This window comes from Canis lupus, chromosome 13, assembly GCF_003254725.2.
Source record: "Canis lupus dingo isolate Sandy chromosome 13, ASM325472v2, whole genome shotgun sequence".
Lineage (NCBI taxonomy): Eukaryota > Metazoa > Chordata > Mammalia > Carnivora > Canidae > Canis > Canis lupus.
Window position 1 is genome coordinate 19,135,752 of NC_064255.1, and position 19,462 is coordinate 19,155,213.

General features: G+C 40.8%; 1 protein-coding gene across 1 annotated transcript in view; it reads left to right on the top strand.

Moving 5' to 3' along the window:
* Positions 1 to 19,462, top strand: part of DEPTOR (DEP domain containing MTOR interacting protein) — a 133,755-nt gene that overhangs the window by 80,492 nt on the left and 33,801 nt on the right. The window contains exons 5-8 of the mRNA XM_025450362.3: positions 9,428 to 9,613; positions 11,642 to 11,776; positions 17,374 to 17,444; positions 19,094 to 19,198. Coding sequence (XP_025306147.1) covers positions 9,428 to 9,613; positions 11,642 to 11,776; positions 17,374 to 17,444; positions 19,094 to 19,198 — 497 coding nt within the window. The remainder of the gene's footprint in view (positions 1 to 9,427; positions 9,614 to 11,641; positions 11,777 to 17,373; positions 17,445 to 19,093; positions 19,199 to 19,462) is intronic.

Here is a 19,462-nt window from a genome sequence, read left to right on the forward strand (position 1 = left end):
CAGGTGCCCTAAGACTTTGCTTTTATTTCGGAAAGGTTGCCTCTTCCAGAGAGTTACACCTACATCACATGGGTCAGAACTGTGTCCCATGGTCACCCCTTGGTGGAAGGCGATCAGTGGATCTAATGCTTTTATCGAGGCACACTGCTGCCCTGGGCAAATAAGGAGGAAGAGAGAGTATGGGTTTTGGGCAAGCAGCTAGCATTGTCATCCACAAGGACAGATGTCTTTTTCATTAAGTCAATACAGGGCCTTCCCTGTGAAACATGGGCTCAAGGAATAGTTTTCTCCTTGTAGCTCTAAATGAGGTTTGAAATAGCTGTGGGTGCCAATGTTAACGTCTTCGTTTTGACCACTGCACCAACTTTTAGTTTTGTTAAACAGTTTTGTTAAAAGTTTAACAACTTTTTTGTTAAGTTTATCTTAACACTAGGAGGTGCTGGGATAAATGGGAACTGTCTATACCATCTCTGGTGCTTTTCTATAAATCTAAAATGATTTCAAAATACAAAGTTTATTTTTTTAAAAAAGTAGGCAAGCTTTTTCCTCTATCAGTCTTCTTTTTTGTTTAAGAAAAGGTGAGTACAGATATAAATGATATAGAAAATATATGAGCACAGTTTCTTCAAAAACCACCAAATCTCACTACTGATTTCTTTCTTTTTTGAACATCTGCTTCTTCCTACTTCAAAGGTACCATGCTCTTCAGTCCCATAAGAACACCTGATAGATTACTGTACAGGTTGCCACAGGTTCTGTGGTTCTGATAGATTACCACAGGTTCTGTGGTAACCTTGCTGGAAATAGTTAGAAAATGCCATCAGGGATTAAGGCTTTGATGGGTTCTCACACCCCGTGTTTCTTGGGTAGGATTTTATTCCGGTACCTGTAGCAGTACACTGGATGTTTTTCTCTGTGTTGTTGGCCTTGCTGAATTGATCTGGTTTAGGCTGGATGCCTCCTTTTCTTCCAGACCACCTAGAGTTGCTTCCACATGCTTCCCTACATCGGTGAAGTCTGCAGAGGCTTACCTTGGAAAGGTGTCTTTTGGGTGCCAACAACCTGTGCCCTCAAGGAAACCCATGTGTGGCTAACAGTAATGGAGCGACCCTGGACCATTACCATGTTGTTCTCTTATTTCTTCAACTCATTTTCCAGATGAATACAATTGAAGCTCGGGGCAGTTGAGTAACTTAGTAGAGACTAGGCATCCAGCACTGGACAAAACATAAGTCTCAAAGATGAATAATCTTTGGAGAGTCTGGCAGTTTTTTCTCAGGCTGAGTGAAATGGATAGTGGAAAAAATGATCTGTATTATTTGGACAAATACAATGCAGTTCATCATTTAAAAAAAATTAAGAGTGAAGCTGGTGTTCAGCCCAGGGTCATCTGAGACCAGAGCAGTGTTTCCTGTGCCATCATTCTGTCCTTTCAATGAGCAATTCCAAGGTAATAAGTGTCCTGGCCTGGTGAAGAGTTTTGTGGAAAATGTGCCCATCCAAACTGCCTTCTGTAAACTAGAGATAGGAATAAATGAGGATGAGCAGATTCTAGGTTTTTGTTTTGTTTTGTTTTTGGTGCTTATGAGCTTATTTACCTCTTTGTTGGCATTATTGTATCTCTGGATGGGAGACAGTCTGGGGAGGATATTAAGGCATGGGGTTCCAGAGTTATTCAGTGTTTCTGACTTGGACCTTCCTGTTAATGGGACCTTAGGTAAGTTTACTTTGTGTAATACTGTTTTCCCATCTGTAAAACACTAAGTTTTAATCTTTAAAACTTTACTTAAAGTTTAAAGATTAAAACACTTTAAAACTTAGTATTTTAATCATGCATGTGCTCAGCATAGGGCCTGGCACAGAGAATCACTCAATAAATGTTAGCCGATTGTTACTTTCATTATCATTATCATCAACATCCTCAGCATCAGATGCCTTGGTGGTAGAGCTCAATATAAATTTGATGGTCTCACCCACGCTGGCTTTACACAGTATCTTATCCAGACTCTGTGCCGAATGTATACATGTTAAGTAAATCAACACTGAGGTGCTTTAATTAGGCCTTTGGATTTATGCCAACAATTCCAAAAGACCTAGAACAGTTACAAGAATTTTTTCACTGAATTTTGAAGTATTCCATTTCTTGGACAAAATAAATTTGTTTTTAGATCTCTGCGCTTTATAGTATGATTTAGTCTCTGAAAAGCAAAGCCTTTGTGGGACGCCTGGGTTTATCATCGGTTGAGCATCTGCCTTCAGCCCAGGGCATGATCCCGGGGTCCTGGGATCAAGTTCCACATTGGGCTCCCCACAAGGAGCCTGTATCTCCCTCTGCCTGTGTCTCTGCCTCTCTCTCTGTGTCTCTCATGAATAAATAAATAAAATCTTAAAAAAAAAAAAGCATGGCCTTTGTTCTGCATTTTATCACTAACAATGAAGGTTCTAATCTTTGGAATGCACCCAGCTATTATTTAATGATGCATGGAGAAGAAGAAACATAATATGACCTACCATCTGTTTATTACCTTTACATTTCTGACAATAAGACGCAGTACCTGCAGAATCCTACACAGTCACGGTGTCCTGTTTTGCTTTTCTTCTTTTCTGCTATCTTTACTAGAGTTACTTTGATCCTTCTTCGTCTCTTTCCCATCCCCTCTCCTCCGTTCAATTAAGTTAGTGTAATTGGGTTCTAACTTTGTGAATGTGAAGTGTTCTGTTTTAGTCATATCAGTTAATAGGACTTTATACCCTAAAACCAATTTCCTGTTTTCATATCCTCTTAATGTTGTCGGTGCTCAGGAAGTAATTATTTTAGTTCTCTGACTCACTGTTGTTATTGCCCATTAGAAGAGTTTTCTATCCCAGGCACCTAGCTAGCTAGCCCTGTCCTTACGTGGCATAGGCACTTAAATACAATTGCTTAATGTTCTTAAATCGAGGACTTTTGCTGCTGTAGGAAACAGGGCCCCTTCAACTTCTGAATCCCTTAGAATGGTTTGAGATGGTAATTATGGCCTTAAGTATAGCTCAATATACTTTTTTTTTTAAAAAAAAAGCTTTAATCTTCTGTTGTAATTAGTTCTCAATTCATGTTTTGCACCAAACACATGATTAAAAAGCACGATATGAATATTTTTTAGTCTTGACAGATTTTAAAATCGGCAGCATACTAAGTGACATGAGTTTCTTGGACTCTGAATGACTGTGAATTAGTAGGAACAGGGAGACCAGGGTGCAGAGCCTTCCTAGGGCGCATGACACAACTGAAAGCTTTGTTCTTGTTGGCAGAGAAGGTGCAGCATTTTCATATGCAGAATTTATTTGCCTTTTAGAAACACTAAGTCTGAAGACTAGGCCTGCCACCTGTTTATCCTTGAGATTTGTCAGTATTCTTAGGCAATGTCTGCAGGGGCTAAGTGGTCCTTTTACAAGGAGGTACAGGGATCAGCAGGAGATGAGAAAGCAAGCGAGAGGAAATGGAGTGGGGAGTAGGATAGAGTGACAGCCTTCACAGCCCAGAATGATCTTCACTCACCATGGTGCCCTGGGGAAAGTCGTGAACCACACCCACCTCTGCTGTTGTGAAGGTTGGTGATGAGGAGGATGCTAATCATGGCAGCTAGTGAGGGTCTCCTGTCTTAAAGATGACCTGGAATGCCTTTTGGCTTTGACACCAGGTTGCATTTGTAGTATGGTGCCCCCAACCTCATCCTTGATCTTTCTTCTTCCTTGCAGTAGCCATCATCCTTCCCCTGCCCCCCTCTGTTTAGGCCCTCTTTTCACTCTGCTAAGTTACTTATGTGATCCCAGATCCAAGACCACCCTTTAGAAAGGTTTGATGCTGGGCACCTGGGTGGCTCAGTGGTTGAGCATCTGCCTTCAGCTCAGGTTATGGTCCCAGGGTCCTGGGATCAAGTCCTGCATCAGACTCCCTGCGGGGAGCCTGCATCTCCCTCTGCCTATGTCTCTGCCCCTCTCTGTGTCTCTCATGAATAAATAAAATCTTTAAAAAATAATAAATAAATAAATAAATAAATGAATTAATTAATTTTAAAAAAGGTTTGATGCAGACACCCAAGTGGCTTAGTGGGTTAAGTGGCTGACTCTTGGTATCCGCTCAGGTCATGATCTCAGGGCCCTGGAATTAAGCCTCCTGCAGGCTTTGCATTCAACGGAGGAATCTGCTTAAGAATCCCTCTCCATCTCCACCACCCCACACACTTTCTCAAAATAAATAAATAAATCTTTTAAAAAATTAATTAATGAATTAGAAAGGTTTGATGAAATGCCACCCAGGCATTCATTCTCATTCTTCCCCCCACCTCCCTCTCTGCCCTCCCTTATCACACAGCTGGATTCAGTTCACTTATTTCATGATGCTTCTGGTGTTATGTCTTTTGCCAGCAAACATTTCAAGGATGAATGAAAGTATGTGACCTTCCTTCCTCCAACTAGATAAGTAGCTTAAAATGTCTTTTATATTCAGCTGAATTTTTAGGTTTCAGGATGATGAATTTTTATATTCATCTTTATATTATGTCAGTGGAATAGAAGCCAATTCCCCCTCTTATAGATAATCACTTTTTAAGGTCTCTGTGTTCACTAAAGTCATCCTAATAATGTATAAGAGAAAAATGTAGCCACATTATTCACAAAAAGAAGAATATATATGTATGTCACTTTTTTCTTTTGGTAGATACATGGCATTTCTCTCATGCTTTCTGAAAAGTAAAGGCACACAGCAAATCAGCATCTCTTTTCTTTTCTGAGTGTCAACAACATTGTGAGCTTAATGCTTCCAGAACCCCCACTTTCCTCAGCAATTGCATCCTCTTGTATTTGTATGGCTTCAGCTTTTGGCTGTGTCTGATTTTCCTCCTATTTTATGTCTGATTAAATACCGAGCCAAGTCAACCCTGTTGGGAATGCCACCCATATGAAAGGGAAGTCTTCGTAAGCCCCAGAAATTATAAATTGAATGGATAAATAATTATCACTTTTCAATTAAAGCACAGTTGTGAGAGCACAACTAGAATACTAGATATTGAATGTCAGCTTTGAATATTCTCTTATTTATTCTTGTGTAGGGGTTCATATTCTCAAGGAGCAGAGAACAAAATTTATCAACTTGTTTATGTCACAACATTTACTTTATTTTTTTATAAATGTATTTTTTATTGGTGTTCAATTTGCCAACATATAGAATAACACCCAGTGCTCATCCCATCAAGTGCCCTCCTCAGTGCCCGTCATCCAGTCACCCCCACCCCCCTGCCCACCTCCCCTTCCACCACCCCTACTTCGTTTCCCAGAGTTAGGAGTCTTTCATGTTCTGTCTCCCTTTCTGATATTTCCCACTTATTTTTTCTCCTTTCCCCTTTATTCCCTTTCACTATTTTTTATATTCCCCAAATGAAAGACCATATAATGTTTGTCCTTCTCCAATTGACTTACTTCACTCAGCATAATACCCTTCAGTTACATCCATATCCACAACATTTACTTTAAATAAAAGTCCTGTATAGTGTTGGGATCTGAGAAGTGAAGAATTAGAACCACCTCAAGATCCAGAGCCACCAATCACCATACCCCGAATGACTTTTCTTTCCCTCTCTTTACTTTTCTCCCCCCAGAGTTTAAGTTATTTCTTCTGTGTTTACCAAAGAGTAAGTCATCTATGTAGCAAATGGTTTTTGTTTTTAATATAGAGAATGTCATGTTAAAGTGTAGGGAGAACCAACTCTTTTTCGCTCTTGGGCATATAAACTATATGTTATTTAGCCATCGTTTATTTCTTGAGACTCTATGTATGTAATTTATGGCTATAAAAATGGATTTCTTAATCCAATTACTTTCTAAAACATCCTGTGTCTTAATTCACCCCTCTTCCACGGACTCCTGAGATTTAAGTGTCTTCCACTAGGATACTTGCCAAGACTTGACCTGGATTTCTGGTTAAGATTTCACATTTTTCAGGCATGAAAAAGTGACAGAACTGTGTGTGGGAGATGGGCAAGATGTTGTTTGAAAGAAGGGAAGAAAAGACAGAAGAAGTAGTTTCTGTGCAGGAACTTCTATGACTGAAGGCTAAAGTCAATGTTTAGGAGTCTAAGAACAAGAAGACTTCAACCATTAGATTTCAGATGACATTCCAAATCTCTCACATCAATTATCCCATTTCTCCTTCACAGCAAAGCTATGCAAAGTTAAAAGTTTAATAAGTTTCCCAGAGCACTCCACTAGTCAAGTTGGCAGAACTGGGATCAAAACTGAGGTCATTGGGCCACCTGGGTGGCTCAGCAGTTGAGCATCTGCCTTTGTTTCAGGTCGTGATCCCGGGGTTCTGGGATCAAATCCCACATCGGGTTCCCATCGAGGAGCCTACTTCTCCCTCTGCCTATGTCTCTGCCTCTCTCTGTTTGTCTCTCATGCATAAATAAATAAAATCTAAAAAAAAAAAAACCAACCCTGAGGTCATCTAAATCTAGAACTTTCACTAAAACTGTGAGATATTATTTTCTAAAATTCATTTAATCTAAAAGAGTGTTCAGTGAAGTCCCAACTTAATTGTTTTTGTTCTTATCTGAAGCCATGTCTCTTTTAGCAGACTTTGATTTTGATGAGTTTGAAAGGAAGAGTAGATGAGGCATCATATTCCAATCACCATGCTAAGATAGATAACTAGGATGGTGTGTGACACTTCATAGGTGCTCACATTGTTGGATGAATGAACGGATGCATGTGTGACTGATTGATACTATAATATGTCTGTTTACCTGCACTCTTCAAGGTTTTGTGACTACAGTTATCTGTGTTACACCTAAAGCTACGCTCACAAAGCAAATGCATGACATTCAGTATTTGTGTCATTATACTTTTAATGAGAGAGAGAGAGAGAGAGAGAGAACCCTTTTAAAAGCAAAATAATTCGTTGAAAACAATGCAGGTGACACATGCAATTGTCACTTTTCTATTCTGAGAGAATTGGATTCCATCTGTGCCAGCCACACAGCTGGAGGATGAACACATGGAGACATTCGTTTCACAGAATGTGGTGCTCCTCAAGGTGCTAAAATCCAAATAAGTCCTTGAAAATTGAAGTGGAGCACTAAATATAGTGTGTCATAAAATTGAAGTCCCATAAGCTAAATGGCAGTATATCATCAGAACATGATGGTAATTGTAAAAACAACAACAGTGGTTGTAAAATAATAAGGTATACATTATTGAGTTCTTACAATCTGCTTGGCATTATGCTTAACAGGTGTGGTCTGCTATCTCATCCAGTTTTTGTTTTCCCTGATTTGGTCATGGTTAGAGTCATTTGCACTATTGGAGAGGGAATATGATGAATAAGGACTATTTGAATTTAACTCTTTCATCTTATCTTAGATGCTAAATTTACCCTCGGTGCTATAGGTGGTGGAGAGGTGGGAAGGTGAAGAATGGAGCATGGGTATGACTTCAAATCTACATCTTGGTATTTAAAGCCTGAGGAGACTAAATTGGTAGTCAAATTTCCACTTCAATTAAAGATATTTTTTAATGTACTTTGGGCCATTCTGGAATTTGTTTGGATCTAGAGTGTTTTTCTGGATTTATTTATGCCAGAGCCAGTGTTTTGTATAAGTCACAGTCCAAAGAGAAAACAGGAGGTATTAATAAATCTATTACAGAACTGTGTATTTTCTGGTTGTAATTTAAGATACTGTTGCCAAGGTCAACTTGAGGATTTAAAAAAATCTCAATAAACTCAGAAAAGTTTGCCAGAAATAAATAACTTACCTACAAAATTTTGTTATAGCATTATTGAATGTGGTGATCTAGTAAATTTATATAAAAATTTGACTCTCCACAAAACAACCACTATTTGTAGATGTCGTATCAAAGTGTAATTGGCTTACCCCTTGTTCCAGGATATATTCAGCATCTCCTGAACCCAAGAATGCATTATTTATTAGGAACATTGTAGAACTACCACTGAATTAAGTGTATCTATCTTTGTGGGCAATATCATTCATTTAGCCAAAGTGACTAGTTTATCACCATTTAGAGACAGTGAAAATTCCATATGAATCATTAAGCTAAATGTTGGCATGGGACTCTCTTAATAGGGACCCACCTTTCTGAGATTTGGATATTCACATAATCAGAAGAATTACTCAAAGCAAATGAACATGATAAATATAGCTATAACCCTAGATTGCATTTGCTGGTGTTGAGCCAGCAGGAATGTGATGCTATTTGTGAAATACCTAAAGAGGCTGTTGTGCTAGTTGCCATTACTGATAAATGGGTTAATATGATTCTCAGTGGGTTGTGTTAGATTATTTTCCTAGTGATTTACAGCGTTTTAAATTTCACATTTCAAAAAAAATTGCCAAGAATGAGTTCTTAAAAAAGAATTTTTATCTCTTTTTTACCATCATTTCATAAATTTCAGGACAAAAATGTACACAGCATGTTGTTAACCTAACTCAACAAATGTGAGTTGAATAAATGGATAAATGACTGAACAACAAAAAATTGTGATGATATCATTCAGAATAAAGGAAAGGCTTTACATGAAATATACTTAGTTTTAGGAAAAACTAGATGCATTGTCCTTAATACTCCAATTTCCCATACCCCCAGAAAACTCTTCACATACTATGAAACTACCCCTTGGTTTAGGGAGAATTGTTGTGTAGACTAGCCACTAACTAGTTTAAAGTTAGCAGTGTTCTGGACATGCTGCTTATCCATCTGACTACCCATCACTGAATATTCACTGCCAGTCTTTTACTAGGCACCTACACTGAGCCAAACACATGGTAGTCTAGGGTTCCAGGATGCCAGAATGATGAAGACGCAGTCTGAGCCTTTAAGCAGAGTGACTTAGCTGGGAGAAAGAGATGAGCTCTCCCCACCACCAAAACAAACAGATATATGGTCTCTATTATTTTTGCAGCTCTCTGTGAGTCTATAATTATTTCAAAATCAAAAGTTAAAAAATGAATGGACATATGGTCATGGGAGTAGCACTTTGCTGGGCATGGGGACACATGACGACATGAAACCATGAAACAATGAAACCCAGAGAGCCAGAGTTGAGTGGACAAAGGTAGAGAAGTGAACAGACAATGTGGGTACAGTATGGTAAGTGATCAGCTGGAGGTTAAATAGTGGCTCAGACAACACGAGGAAAAGTATGGCTTAGATTGGGGGTGAGGTCAGGCAAAGCAGCCCCAGGGGAACTGGTTAGCCAATTTTTAAAGTACATGGCACGTGGAAAGAATTTGGAATGGTGTGTGGACTACAAGCTCATGTGGCATCTGTAGAATTAAACTCTGTAGACTTTTGCCCCTATTGGATGGAGACTTCTGGCTGCAGTGCTCAGTGGCCAGGATGCCAGGCATGCTCATCTGTTGTGTCTCCACTGCAGTGTCCAACAAGCACCCATTTGTGGACAGCAACCTTCTCTACCAGTTCAGAATGAACTTCCGGCGGAGGCGCAGACTGATGGAGCTGCTCAATGAAAAATCTCCCTCCTCTCAGGAAACTCACGACAGCCCCTTCTGCCTGAGGAAGCAGAGCCATGACAATCGGAAATCTACCAGTTTTATGTCCGGTATGTCAGTTCCATTGTGTATCCAACCACTTGCATTTGTCTTCTGAGAAATAGTATAGTAATAACTCACCTTTGTGGAATGCTGTTCTCCAGCCCATTTTTATTTATTCATAACCCACCAGTATGAAAAAAAAAAAAAACCCAGCATGACCAAATTGTTCCTGGGCAGTCAATTTAGATGTCATGAAGACCGTCTTATAAAATTATGTCTTTGCATGATAGAAGGCTTCTTAAGTTCTCACTTTACCTTATTTACTTTTCATTTGTAAACAGTTCTTATATATCATTAATGATCCCGTTTTCTAAATCACAGCACTGAAAAGCTGTATGTTTTAATGGTGAGTAAAGACTTTTGAGGGCATATACAAGAAAAAGGCAATTAACTGATTGCCCATCCGTCATGAAGGGGTGATCCAGAGCAAAGAAAACTTGTGAAAAGCAAACACAGGAGCTCATAAAACCTAGGGTGTCACATGGAAGGTCAAATAGTCCTATTTTTACAATGATCCCTGACAGAAATGATGCTGACGGATGTTCACAAAGATAGCCCTACTCATCCAGAAAAAGTTAACTTGATGTCCCTTCTGTATAAGAAGCAGAGGTGCTCCAAGGGGTATCTTCAACTCCTCTGAAAATTTGGCATTGACCCAAGGAACTGGCTGGCCTCAGGTCTGGAAATTTGGGGTTTCACCTGAAACTCAGGGCACAGCGAGAATGTGTGTCTTGGTTATTTACAGCAGGTGGCAGTGAGAACACTCGTAGCTATATTGAGACTTTTCTGCACCCCTGGCCCTGAGCTAAGCTTGCTTGCATGAGTTTTCTTATTTAAATCTCACTATATCCTAAGAGGAAGGACTTTTCTTATCCTCATTTTATGGGTGGAGAAACTGAGACATGGATCAATGGAGGGGCTGACCCAAGGTCAGCCTAGACTTACACCAGTTCTGTATTAATTCCAATGCTTATGTTATATTGTCTCTACCCTGATCCCCCTCATCAGACACATCTAGGGTGGAAGAAAGAATGAAGCAAGAGCCCCTCAGGCAAAGTAAGCACTTACAGACGGTCAGGAGCCCAGCCTGTGCTCAGATACACACCAGTAGTGTGTCACCGTAGAGCTGTGGTCTTCTGCAAATGCAGAGTAACTGTTCATGTTCTTTCTAGCCCTGAGGCCTGCCTGTTTCTTGTGGGCACGAGAGACCCAAAAAGTGACAATGATGACAGGGATAGAGTGGCTGTGGTCACTATAAAAGCCAGCATTTACTTTGTGCTTCCCATGTTCCAGGCACTAAGCGGGTACTCTCCACGGCTTCCTTCATTTGGCCATACACCTTCTTCTCCTCTCCTTGTCGAGAGCCACTGACTCTGCAGGCAAAGAGGACCAGGTCAGAGCACTAAACTGCTGCCTCACATACACTGTCAGAGCTAAATATGTGTTATTATGTTCTAATCTCCTTCGTCCGTGGCTCTGGGTAGCTAGTGACATCATATTAAAATCAGGAGGCACTTATTATTACTGTTAATCCATTAAGTGTAGAGCCAGCAGTTGATTTATATCCTTCCTGGAACTGCTCAGCGCGGGCTCAACCGCTCTTGAAATAACCTTTTATGTGCCTGAGTACATCCCCTTACAGTATATGGCCCACTCCTCGTACCAGCCCCCTGAGATCACATTATTCCCACTTCACAGCTGGGGAAGTGGAGGCTGGGAGGCCTGTGCCTGAGTACGTGCCTGTACATTATATACACTACTCCCCCGACCAGCCCTGTGAGATCGCATTATTCCCACTTCACAGCTGGGGAAGTGGAGGCTCCGAGACCTGAAGCAAAGTGCCTGAGGTTGTGCCATCAGTGAGTGGCAGGTTGCCCTTCAAATTCTTGCTTCTCTGACTCAGAGGCCGGGTGCGTTTTCCTGGCGTGTGTGACTCGCCTGCCTCTATCTTGTGGCGGAAAGCCCACATGCTCCAGGGAACCAAAGCCACCATCCTCACGACCTTGTGTGTGTGTATGTGTTTCTGGCCCACGCAGTCAGCCCCAGCAAGGAGATCAAGATTGTGTCTGCGGTGCGGAGGAGCAGCATGAGCAGCTGCGGCAGCAGTGGCTACTTCAGCAGCAGCCCCACGCTCAGCAGCAGCCCCCCTGTGCTCTGCAACCCCAAGTCCGGTGAGTGACCAAAAGGCAGCCCCCATTTCTTTCTTTTTTTTTTTTTAATTTTTATTTATTTATGATAGTCACACAGAGAGAGAGAGAGGGAGAGGCAGAGACACAGGCAGAGGGAGAAGCAGGCTCCATGCACCGGGAGCCCGACGTGGGATTCGATCCCGGGTCTCCAGGATCGCGCCCTGGGCCAAAGGCAGGCGCCAAACCGCTGCGCCACCCAGGGATCCCGGCAGCCCCCATTTCTGACCATGACTGGGCAGAGGTGCAGGCTGGGTGGGTTCCTTGGGCAGCAGATTCTCTGATGGGGGTGGGGGAGGTAGGGGCAACTAATACGTGGCAGTGTTGTTATGGCTACTCTGGGGGCCAACACCTGTTGAACGCAAGGGAAGCACGTAGGTTTGGGCAGAGGGAGAATCAGGCTGCCCCACTACCCCTGAAGGGAGCTCTGGAGTCGGGGTGGCCCTTCAGAGTTGTCCCAACTGGTGGCTGAGGTGGCCAGGCCTTTCAGCCCTCCTGTTGACCAGTTGTTAGGTGTTGGCTGCCCCTGGGAGGAGGGCATGACCTTAGGTAAGGCAGCTCTCTTCAGAGGTGGTTCCAAAGACAGTTGAAGGTATCAGCAGTTAGCAACTGGGAGAAGCCCCTCAGTTCTGAAGAGGGATTGAGCAGGTGCAAAGACCTTTTGGGTTCCCATATCTCCCAAAGAAGAGGCACAGATCTGTGCAAACCCAACTCTCTCTGAAATTGAATCTTGGTGCCTTGCAGTTTCAAATCCTCCTAATCAACCTCTGTGGCCTTTACGTTCAAAAACAAAAAACAAAAAACAAAAACAAACAAACAAACAAAAAAACAAAAAGGCTAGGCACAAAGACTGTTGATGAGCTTGTGCTTAGAAACAGTTCTTCCTTGACCCAATCAATTCTTCAGCCTGTGGGAACTCATCACTCACGGATCCTACTAGCTCCTCACTGCTCCTTACCTACCTCTCCCAAGATTCGATTGCATGGTCCATCATGAAAATAATGATTGCTTTGAAAACACCCTCACTCCCTTCATTTAGTGCTCTGTCCACCCTTAGTCTAGTCTATCACCTTCAGGGAAGGGGCTTTGTTCCTTTGGCTCATGCTGTGCCCTCCTCACTGCACTTGGGGATACAAAGATGAAAGGTTGTGATTCCTTCCCTTGGTGAAAATATCATCTCTCTGTGGGGAGAACATGCTAGTGAGACTAAGGGCAAATAGATGTTCAAAGGGCTTTAAAAGAAAATTATTATCTAAGACCATTATCTAGGAAAGTGAGTATTTCACTTATTTTAACATTTTTCTGCTACCTTCTGGAGGTTTAGCTGGAAGAATAAAATCATAACCTGCAACATATGAATGAAGAAACTTGCTTCCACACTGACTCTAGCTGGAAAATCATTGAGCACCCATATGCAACTGGGTTTTTCAATTCATGGAACACTGCTGTTAAGGTATAATGAGAAAGGAGAACTGTATTCTTAGAAATAGGCTCTTTGAAACCCCGATGGAAATCTGACAGGTGTCCCTAAAGTTAGAAGCAGAAGGGTGCAGTGTTAGGAAAGGGCCAGCTATGCTAAAGCCACTTTCCTTCTTTTTTTTTTTTTTTTTTTTTGAAAGGAACTTAACTTTTTATTTTTTTATTTTTTTTTATTTTTTATTTTTTATTGGTGTTCAATTTACTAACATACAGAATAACCCCCAGTGCCCGTCACCCATTCACTCCCACCCCCCGCCCTCCTCCCCTTCCACCACCCCTAGTTCGTTTCCCAGAGTTAGCAGTCTTTACGTTCTGTCTCCCTTTCTGATATTTCCCACACATTTCTTCTCCCTTCCCTTATATTCCCTTTCACTATTATTTATATTCCCCAAATGAATGAGAACATATAATGTTTGTCCTTCTCCGACTGGCTTATTTCACTCAGCATAATACCCTCCAGTTCCATCCACGTTGAAGCAAATGGTGGGTATTTGTCATTTCTAATAGCTGAGTAATATTCCATTGTATACAATGGAATATTACTTTCCTTCTTTTGATTGCATACAATGGTAGAAAAAGAACAAAGTGTTAATTACGTAAATGAGCTACGCATCCACCTTTACTGAGGTGGGTTTTGCATCCTTTCCTCTTTCTCCTTGCCTATAGGCTCAAAGGGAAAAGTTTGCTGATAAAGCAGGCATCAAGGAAAGGTCAGGTTGCCTTTTTTGGGTCTCAACTGTGGTTGCCTCAATTGTCTTAATCGTGGTTTGTAAATCCTAGGTCTTACCCATATTCTGACAAGCTTCTCCCTCACTCTTGTGGGAGGGTTCCCAGAGGGCGGTGAGCTCATGTGTGATTTTTTTTTTCTCAAGCAGATAAGTAGGCCTTCTCAGTAAGGCACTTAAAATTAATCATTATATTTACATCGGATATATTTTTAGTACTGTGAATAAATGTCCTAAGCCAGACCAAAAAAAAAAAAAAAAAAAAAGCTACAGATATTAGCATGATTAGTGTCCTTGTGATGATTAAATAACTTCTGAAGGACACAAGAAGAGAAAGCTAAAGGATAATTCTGTGGGCTTCATGATTTCTATATTTTTAAACAGAAGAAAGAGACAGTGTATTAAAATAAATATTTTAATATTAATTAAATTAATATTTTAATTTATAATTATTTTATCAGTATGGCGGTCAAATATTACAGTACAGTGTGATTCAAAACCATGATGAGATATTATCTCACACCTCTGAATGGCTGTTGTCAAAAAGACAAAAAATAATGTGTTGACAAGGCTGTGGAGAAAAAGGAGGCCTTGTGCACTGTTGGTGGGAGTATAAATTGGTGCAGCCACTGTGGAAATTAGTTGGGGTTCCTCAAAAACCTAAAAACAGAACCATCATATAATCCAGCAATTCCACTTCTGGGTATTTATCCAAAGGTAGGAGAACACAAACTTGAAATGCTATTCACACCACCACGTTTGTCATGGCATTATTCACAATTGCCAAGACGTAGAAACAACCTAAGGATCCATGGATAGATGAATAGATAAAGAAGATGAGTTATATATACATAATGGAATATTTTTATTATTATCTGACCATAAAAAAGGAGATCTTTCCACCTGCAACAACATGGATGGATTTTGAGAGCGTTATGCTATGTGAAATAAGTCAAACAAAAAGACAAGTATGTGGTCTCTCTTATATGTGGAATGAAAAGAGAAAAAAACGAAACTCGCATTTACAGAGAACAGATTGGTTGTGGCCAGAAGAATGAGTAAAGGTGGTCAAACAGTACAAACTTCCCATTATAAAATAAATAAGTCCCGGGATGTACTGTACAGCATGGTCACTATAGTTAATAATACTGTATTGCGTATTTCAAGTTGCAAAGAAAAACTTAAGAGTTCTTATCATAAGAAAAACAAGTTGTAACTATGTGAGTTAATAGGATGTGAACTGGATTTATTGTGGTGATCATTTCACAAAATACATACATATATTGAATCATTATGCTGTAAACTCAAACTAATATAATTTTATATGGCAGGTATCTCTCAAAAAAAGAAAGAGAATGTGCATTAAAAGAAGTGGTCAGTATTATTGTCAAATATTATGGTGCAATGTGATTTCTATATCCAAATTCATACACCCAGAAATGGTTATGGGGAGTAGGGAGGGGATTGTCTGATAGAGAATTAAAAGGGCTTCAGTCCTCAACCATGGACCTCTTCTCTTAGCTCCTATTCATCTGAGAGGTTCTTTTCTTGATACTCAATCTACTCCCTCTTTTGGGGGCAACACAAATGCATGTTCTCTTTTATGAGCTTCCTGAAAGCAAAAGTCATCATCCTAGCTACCTGTCATCTCAACGAGAAGCACTTCATTGCCTTTAAAGGAAAGTGTTAGGGACAAGCTGCCTGGTGGATCATCTAGGTCTTACCCTAGGCTGCCTTTTCTTTTTCTGCTGCACTCTTGTTCCAGTACTGACCTCTGACATCTGAATACTCCCAGCAAAGGGAATTGGAGGTTCACTTTGCCAGGTTAGGGGCCTGGCCTTGGCCACTCAAGTTTCTTTGTGACAACCAACTTCATGATCTCCATACAACTGGGTTGGGAGGCTCCCTATCTTCCCCCATTCGCTGGCTTCTGTGGATGGCCGTAGCAGTCCTCCTCTAGTTCTTAGCACAGGATGGCTGGAGAAGTTCATTACAGTGGTCCCCCTTTTCCCTTTCTGGGGTGTCAGTGACCCAGGTCAAATGCAACCTGGAAGCAGATGATCCTCATTCCAACATAGCATCAGAAGCTCAGTAGTGGCCTAACACTCTATCATAATGCCTGTGTCTACTCACTGTGTCTCCTCATATAGGCATTTTATCATCTCACTTCATCACAGGAAGGGTGAGTACAGGACAATAAGATCTTTTGAGAGAGAGAGACCACTTCATATAACTTTTATTACAAAATATTCTTAAAACTATTCTATTTATTGGTGTTTTATTCTAGTTATTGGTATTAATCTCTTACTGTGACTCATTTATGTATTAAACTTTATCATATATTGCATGCATACAAAAAAAAAACGTAGTATCTATAGGTTTCTGTGGCTTCAGGCACCCACTTCAGGGGGTCTTGGAAATGTATTCACTACGGATAAGGAGGGACTATAGTACTGGCAGGTTTTTAGGCAGCCAGCAAGTCAGGAATTGGCTGCTGTCTTTGCCATCTTGGTGGGCAGCATCAGCAAGCTGAGAAGAACAAATGTCTTGAACAACTCACCACTGCCTTCTGGAGATTTTGAGTCTGTTCTACTCACAGAGAGGGAGTAGCATGGGAGGGAAACCATGTAGCACAGTGGCTGATAGGCACTGGCATCAAATGCCTGAGTTTGAATCCAGACTTTGCTACCCATTAGGGCTGAGATGTTGTACAAAGCTCTTTGACTTTTTGAAGCTTCTGGTTTCTCACTAATAAAATAGGGACAGTGAGAAACCTAGCTAAATAGCTTTTGTGATGGCTAAATGAGATAATATATTTAGAGCACCTAGCATAGTGCCTAGCACATGCTGAATATGCATAACATATTCTATTATTCCTCAGGGCCACAGGCAGTGAGTGTGTCCATATAGTCCGGGATACTGATAAGGAAACAAGTAAAGCTTCCACGAGTGAGATGTGGGTGGTGTGTCGTGTGAGGTTAGCTCTTGAAACATGGCAATCAGACCACTAGAGTCAGGTCTCTCTCTACCTTGTCCTGTTGAATACATATCAGGATCCAAAAAAAAGAAATATGAGCACTTGAAACCTTTTTCTTTACAGAAAAATGTCAACCCACTCCCTGGCCCCACCCCTGGCACTCTGGCTTCCCTTCACCCTGTGCCATTTCTTCTTCCCGTAGCTCTGTAAATTAGGCTTAGGGTTGTTCATGTTTGTTAATATTTTCTGCCTGTATTCGGCTAGAATATACATCGTGAGGCAGGGATCTTGGCCATGCTTCTTCACTGACAGTCACATATGAGGCATTTAGTAAATATCCGCTATACGAATGAACAAACAGGCAGAAGGATTTGCACCTTGACCTTGTGTCTGTCTTACAGTGTTGAAGAGACCTGTAACTTCTGAGGAACTCCTGACTCCCGGAGCTCCGTATGCAAGGAAGACGTTCACGGTAGGCTCATCATTTGGGTTTTTCTCATGCTCCTTTTCTGTGTCATGTCAACATGTCAGTGTATTAGTGTGTAGCTTAGGGATAGAATTGAAAACTTTCTAATTTTCCTTTTGTTTTTGGAATTATTATAATAGTAGATTTTCTTGACCTTTGGGCACGAAAATGTATTAGGGCTTGACGTGATTTATGATGAATACAGCATTTTAAACTCCTTTTGATGTGCCCTTAAGAAAAGATTTCCATTATACTTAGTATAATTGTAGACTTTAAGGCAAATGGCAGTGCAAATAATGCCAATAATTCCTTCTGTGTTATAGTTAATCCCCAAAATCATTTAAGACATTAGAGGAGTCTTTAGGGGAAAAAAGAAAACCGTGGGATAATCTGCTCTACCATAAGGAATGGTGCTTTTGACAATAATGAGCTTGTCTTGAGTTATTCAAGCACTGGATTTTGGAGCACTCTCCTTCCCCTGCCTGTTTCTCTCAGTCTCTACACAAAACCACATCAACATGCTCTTGAAAGCACTTCTCTTCCTTCAATCTTCTAGCTTGTGTTTTATTACCTCAGGGACAAAAATAAATCTTGCCCCACTCATTCAGGCTGCAAATATTTGCCAAGGACTGCTTCACATTCTGGGCACTGAAGAGTTAGAATAGGATGGGCCCAGCCATAGCCAGTCAATATGAAAAAAGCATCAGAAATATGTCTGTTTCAGGGGAAAAGGTAAACTATACTTTTGGAAGTGAAATTGAGTATAATACCAGCAAAGCCTAAAGCCAATGAAGGTCCTAAACATCTTTTTTGAGAATGGTCACAAAAATTGCATTTGCTTCCCCACCTTGCCTCCATCTTGAGCATTCGAGAAACAGTTGATTATATTTCTAAGTATTTCTTTTTGGTTTTAAAAGTAAATGCCAGCATTGCTAATAATTGTAAATGTGTGTCTTCTGTATTTCAGTTGGGGTTTGTATATTTTTTATTACTATCTTTTAATTTAAATTCAATTTGCCAACTTACAGTGTAACACCCAGTGCTCTGCCCAGGGAATGTAATTGTCAATTCTAATGATTCCATAGGAAAAGGCACCCTCTAGTTCCAAACCACTTTTCAACAGCACCTACTTGTAAACTGTGAACTTCGTGTACTTATTCACTTATTTTTCTTGGTAGAGAAAATTGTGTTTCAACAAAGCCAAAACTCTTCATATTTCTCACTGTTAGTAATTGAAATGGTTACTTTGAACTTTAAGGATGTAGCAAGATCACTGAGAAAGTATCATCTGGATCCAGGGAAAAAGAATAAACTTGGAACCAAAATTGAGTCTGGAGAGAAATTTCAACAATGTTTTCATGATCTTCTAAACTTTCCACTTGAGTCTGATATTAAATTGCATAGCGGCCTAAGAAAGAGATGATCTTTCTGCCAAACTGCTATTTCTTGACCACCTTTGCTGCAAAGATGTGCTTGTGTTTGTGATAGAAGCAAAAGTGTTCTGTTTTCCCTCCCTTCCTCCCAGGTCCAGGTGGAACAGGGAAGAGAAATATCAGGGCATGCACTTAATCCTGGACGGGTTTTCTTTCTCTTGGAAGGACAGGCAAATTGCCAGAGACCGTCTGCCGATTGCTAATTGTGGTTTTCCTCTCCAGATTGTTGGTGACGCTGTTGGTTGGGGCTTTGTGGTGCGGGGAAGTAAGCCGTGCCACATCCAGGCCGTGGACCCCAGTGGCCCAGCAGCGGCGGCAGGAATGAAGGTATCTCCAATTGAATCATGTCTAAATACCTCTAGTCTCATTTCATTGTTTTCTGCCACCTGGACTTTCTCTCCTTGAGTGTTTTGGTCCCATTTTGGTCAAGTTTCCTTTTCCCTTTCTGAAGAGGGTTGAAATGAAGCCAAGAGCGTGTGACGCAGTGACCAAGAAGAAAAGGTTTCCTGTCACTCTGACGGGGCCTCATTGGTCTCCAGCCCTCCCTTAGTTTTTCTCATCTCTCCCCTTAACTAGTACTGAGTTTGAACA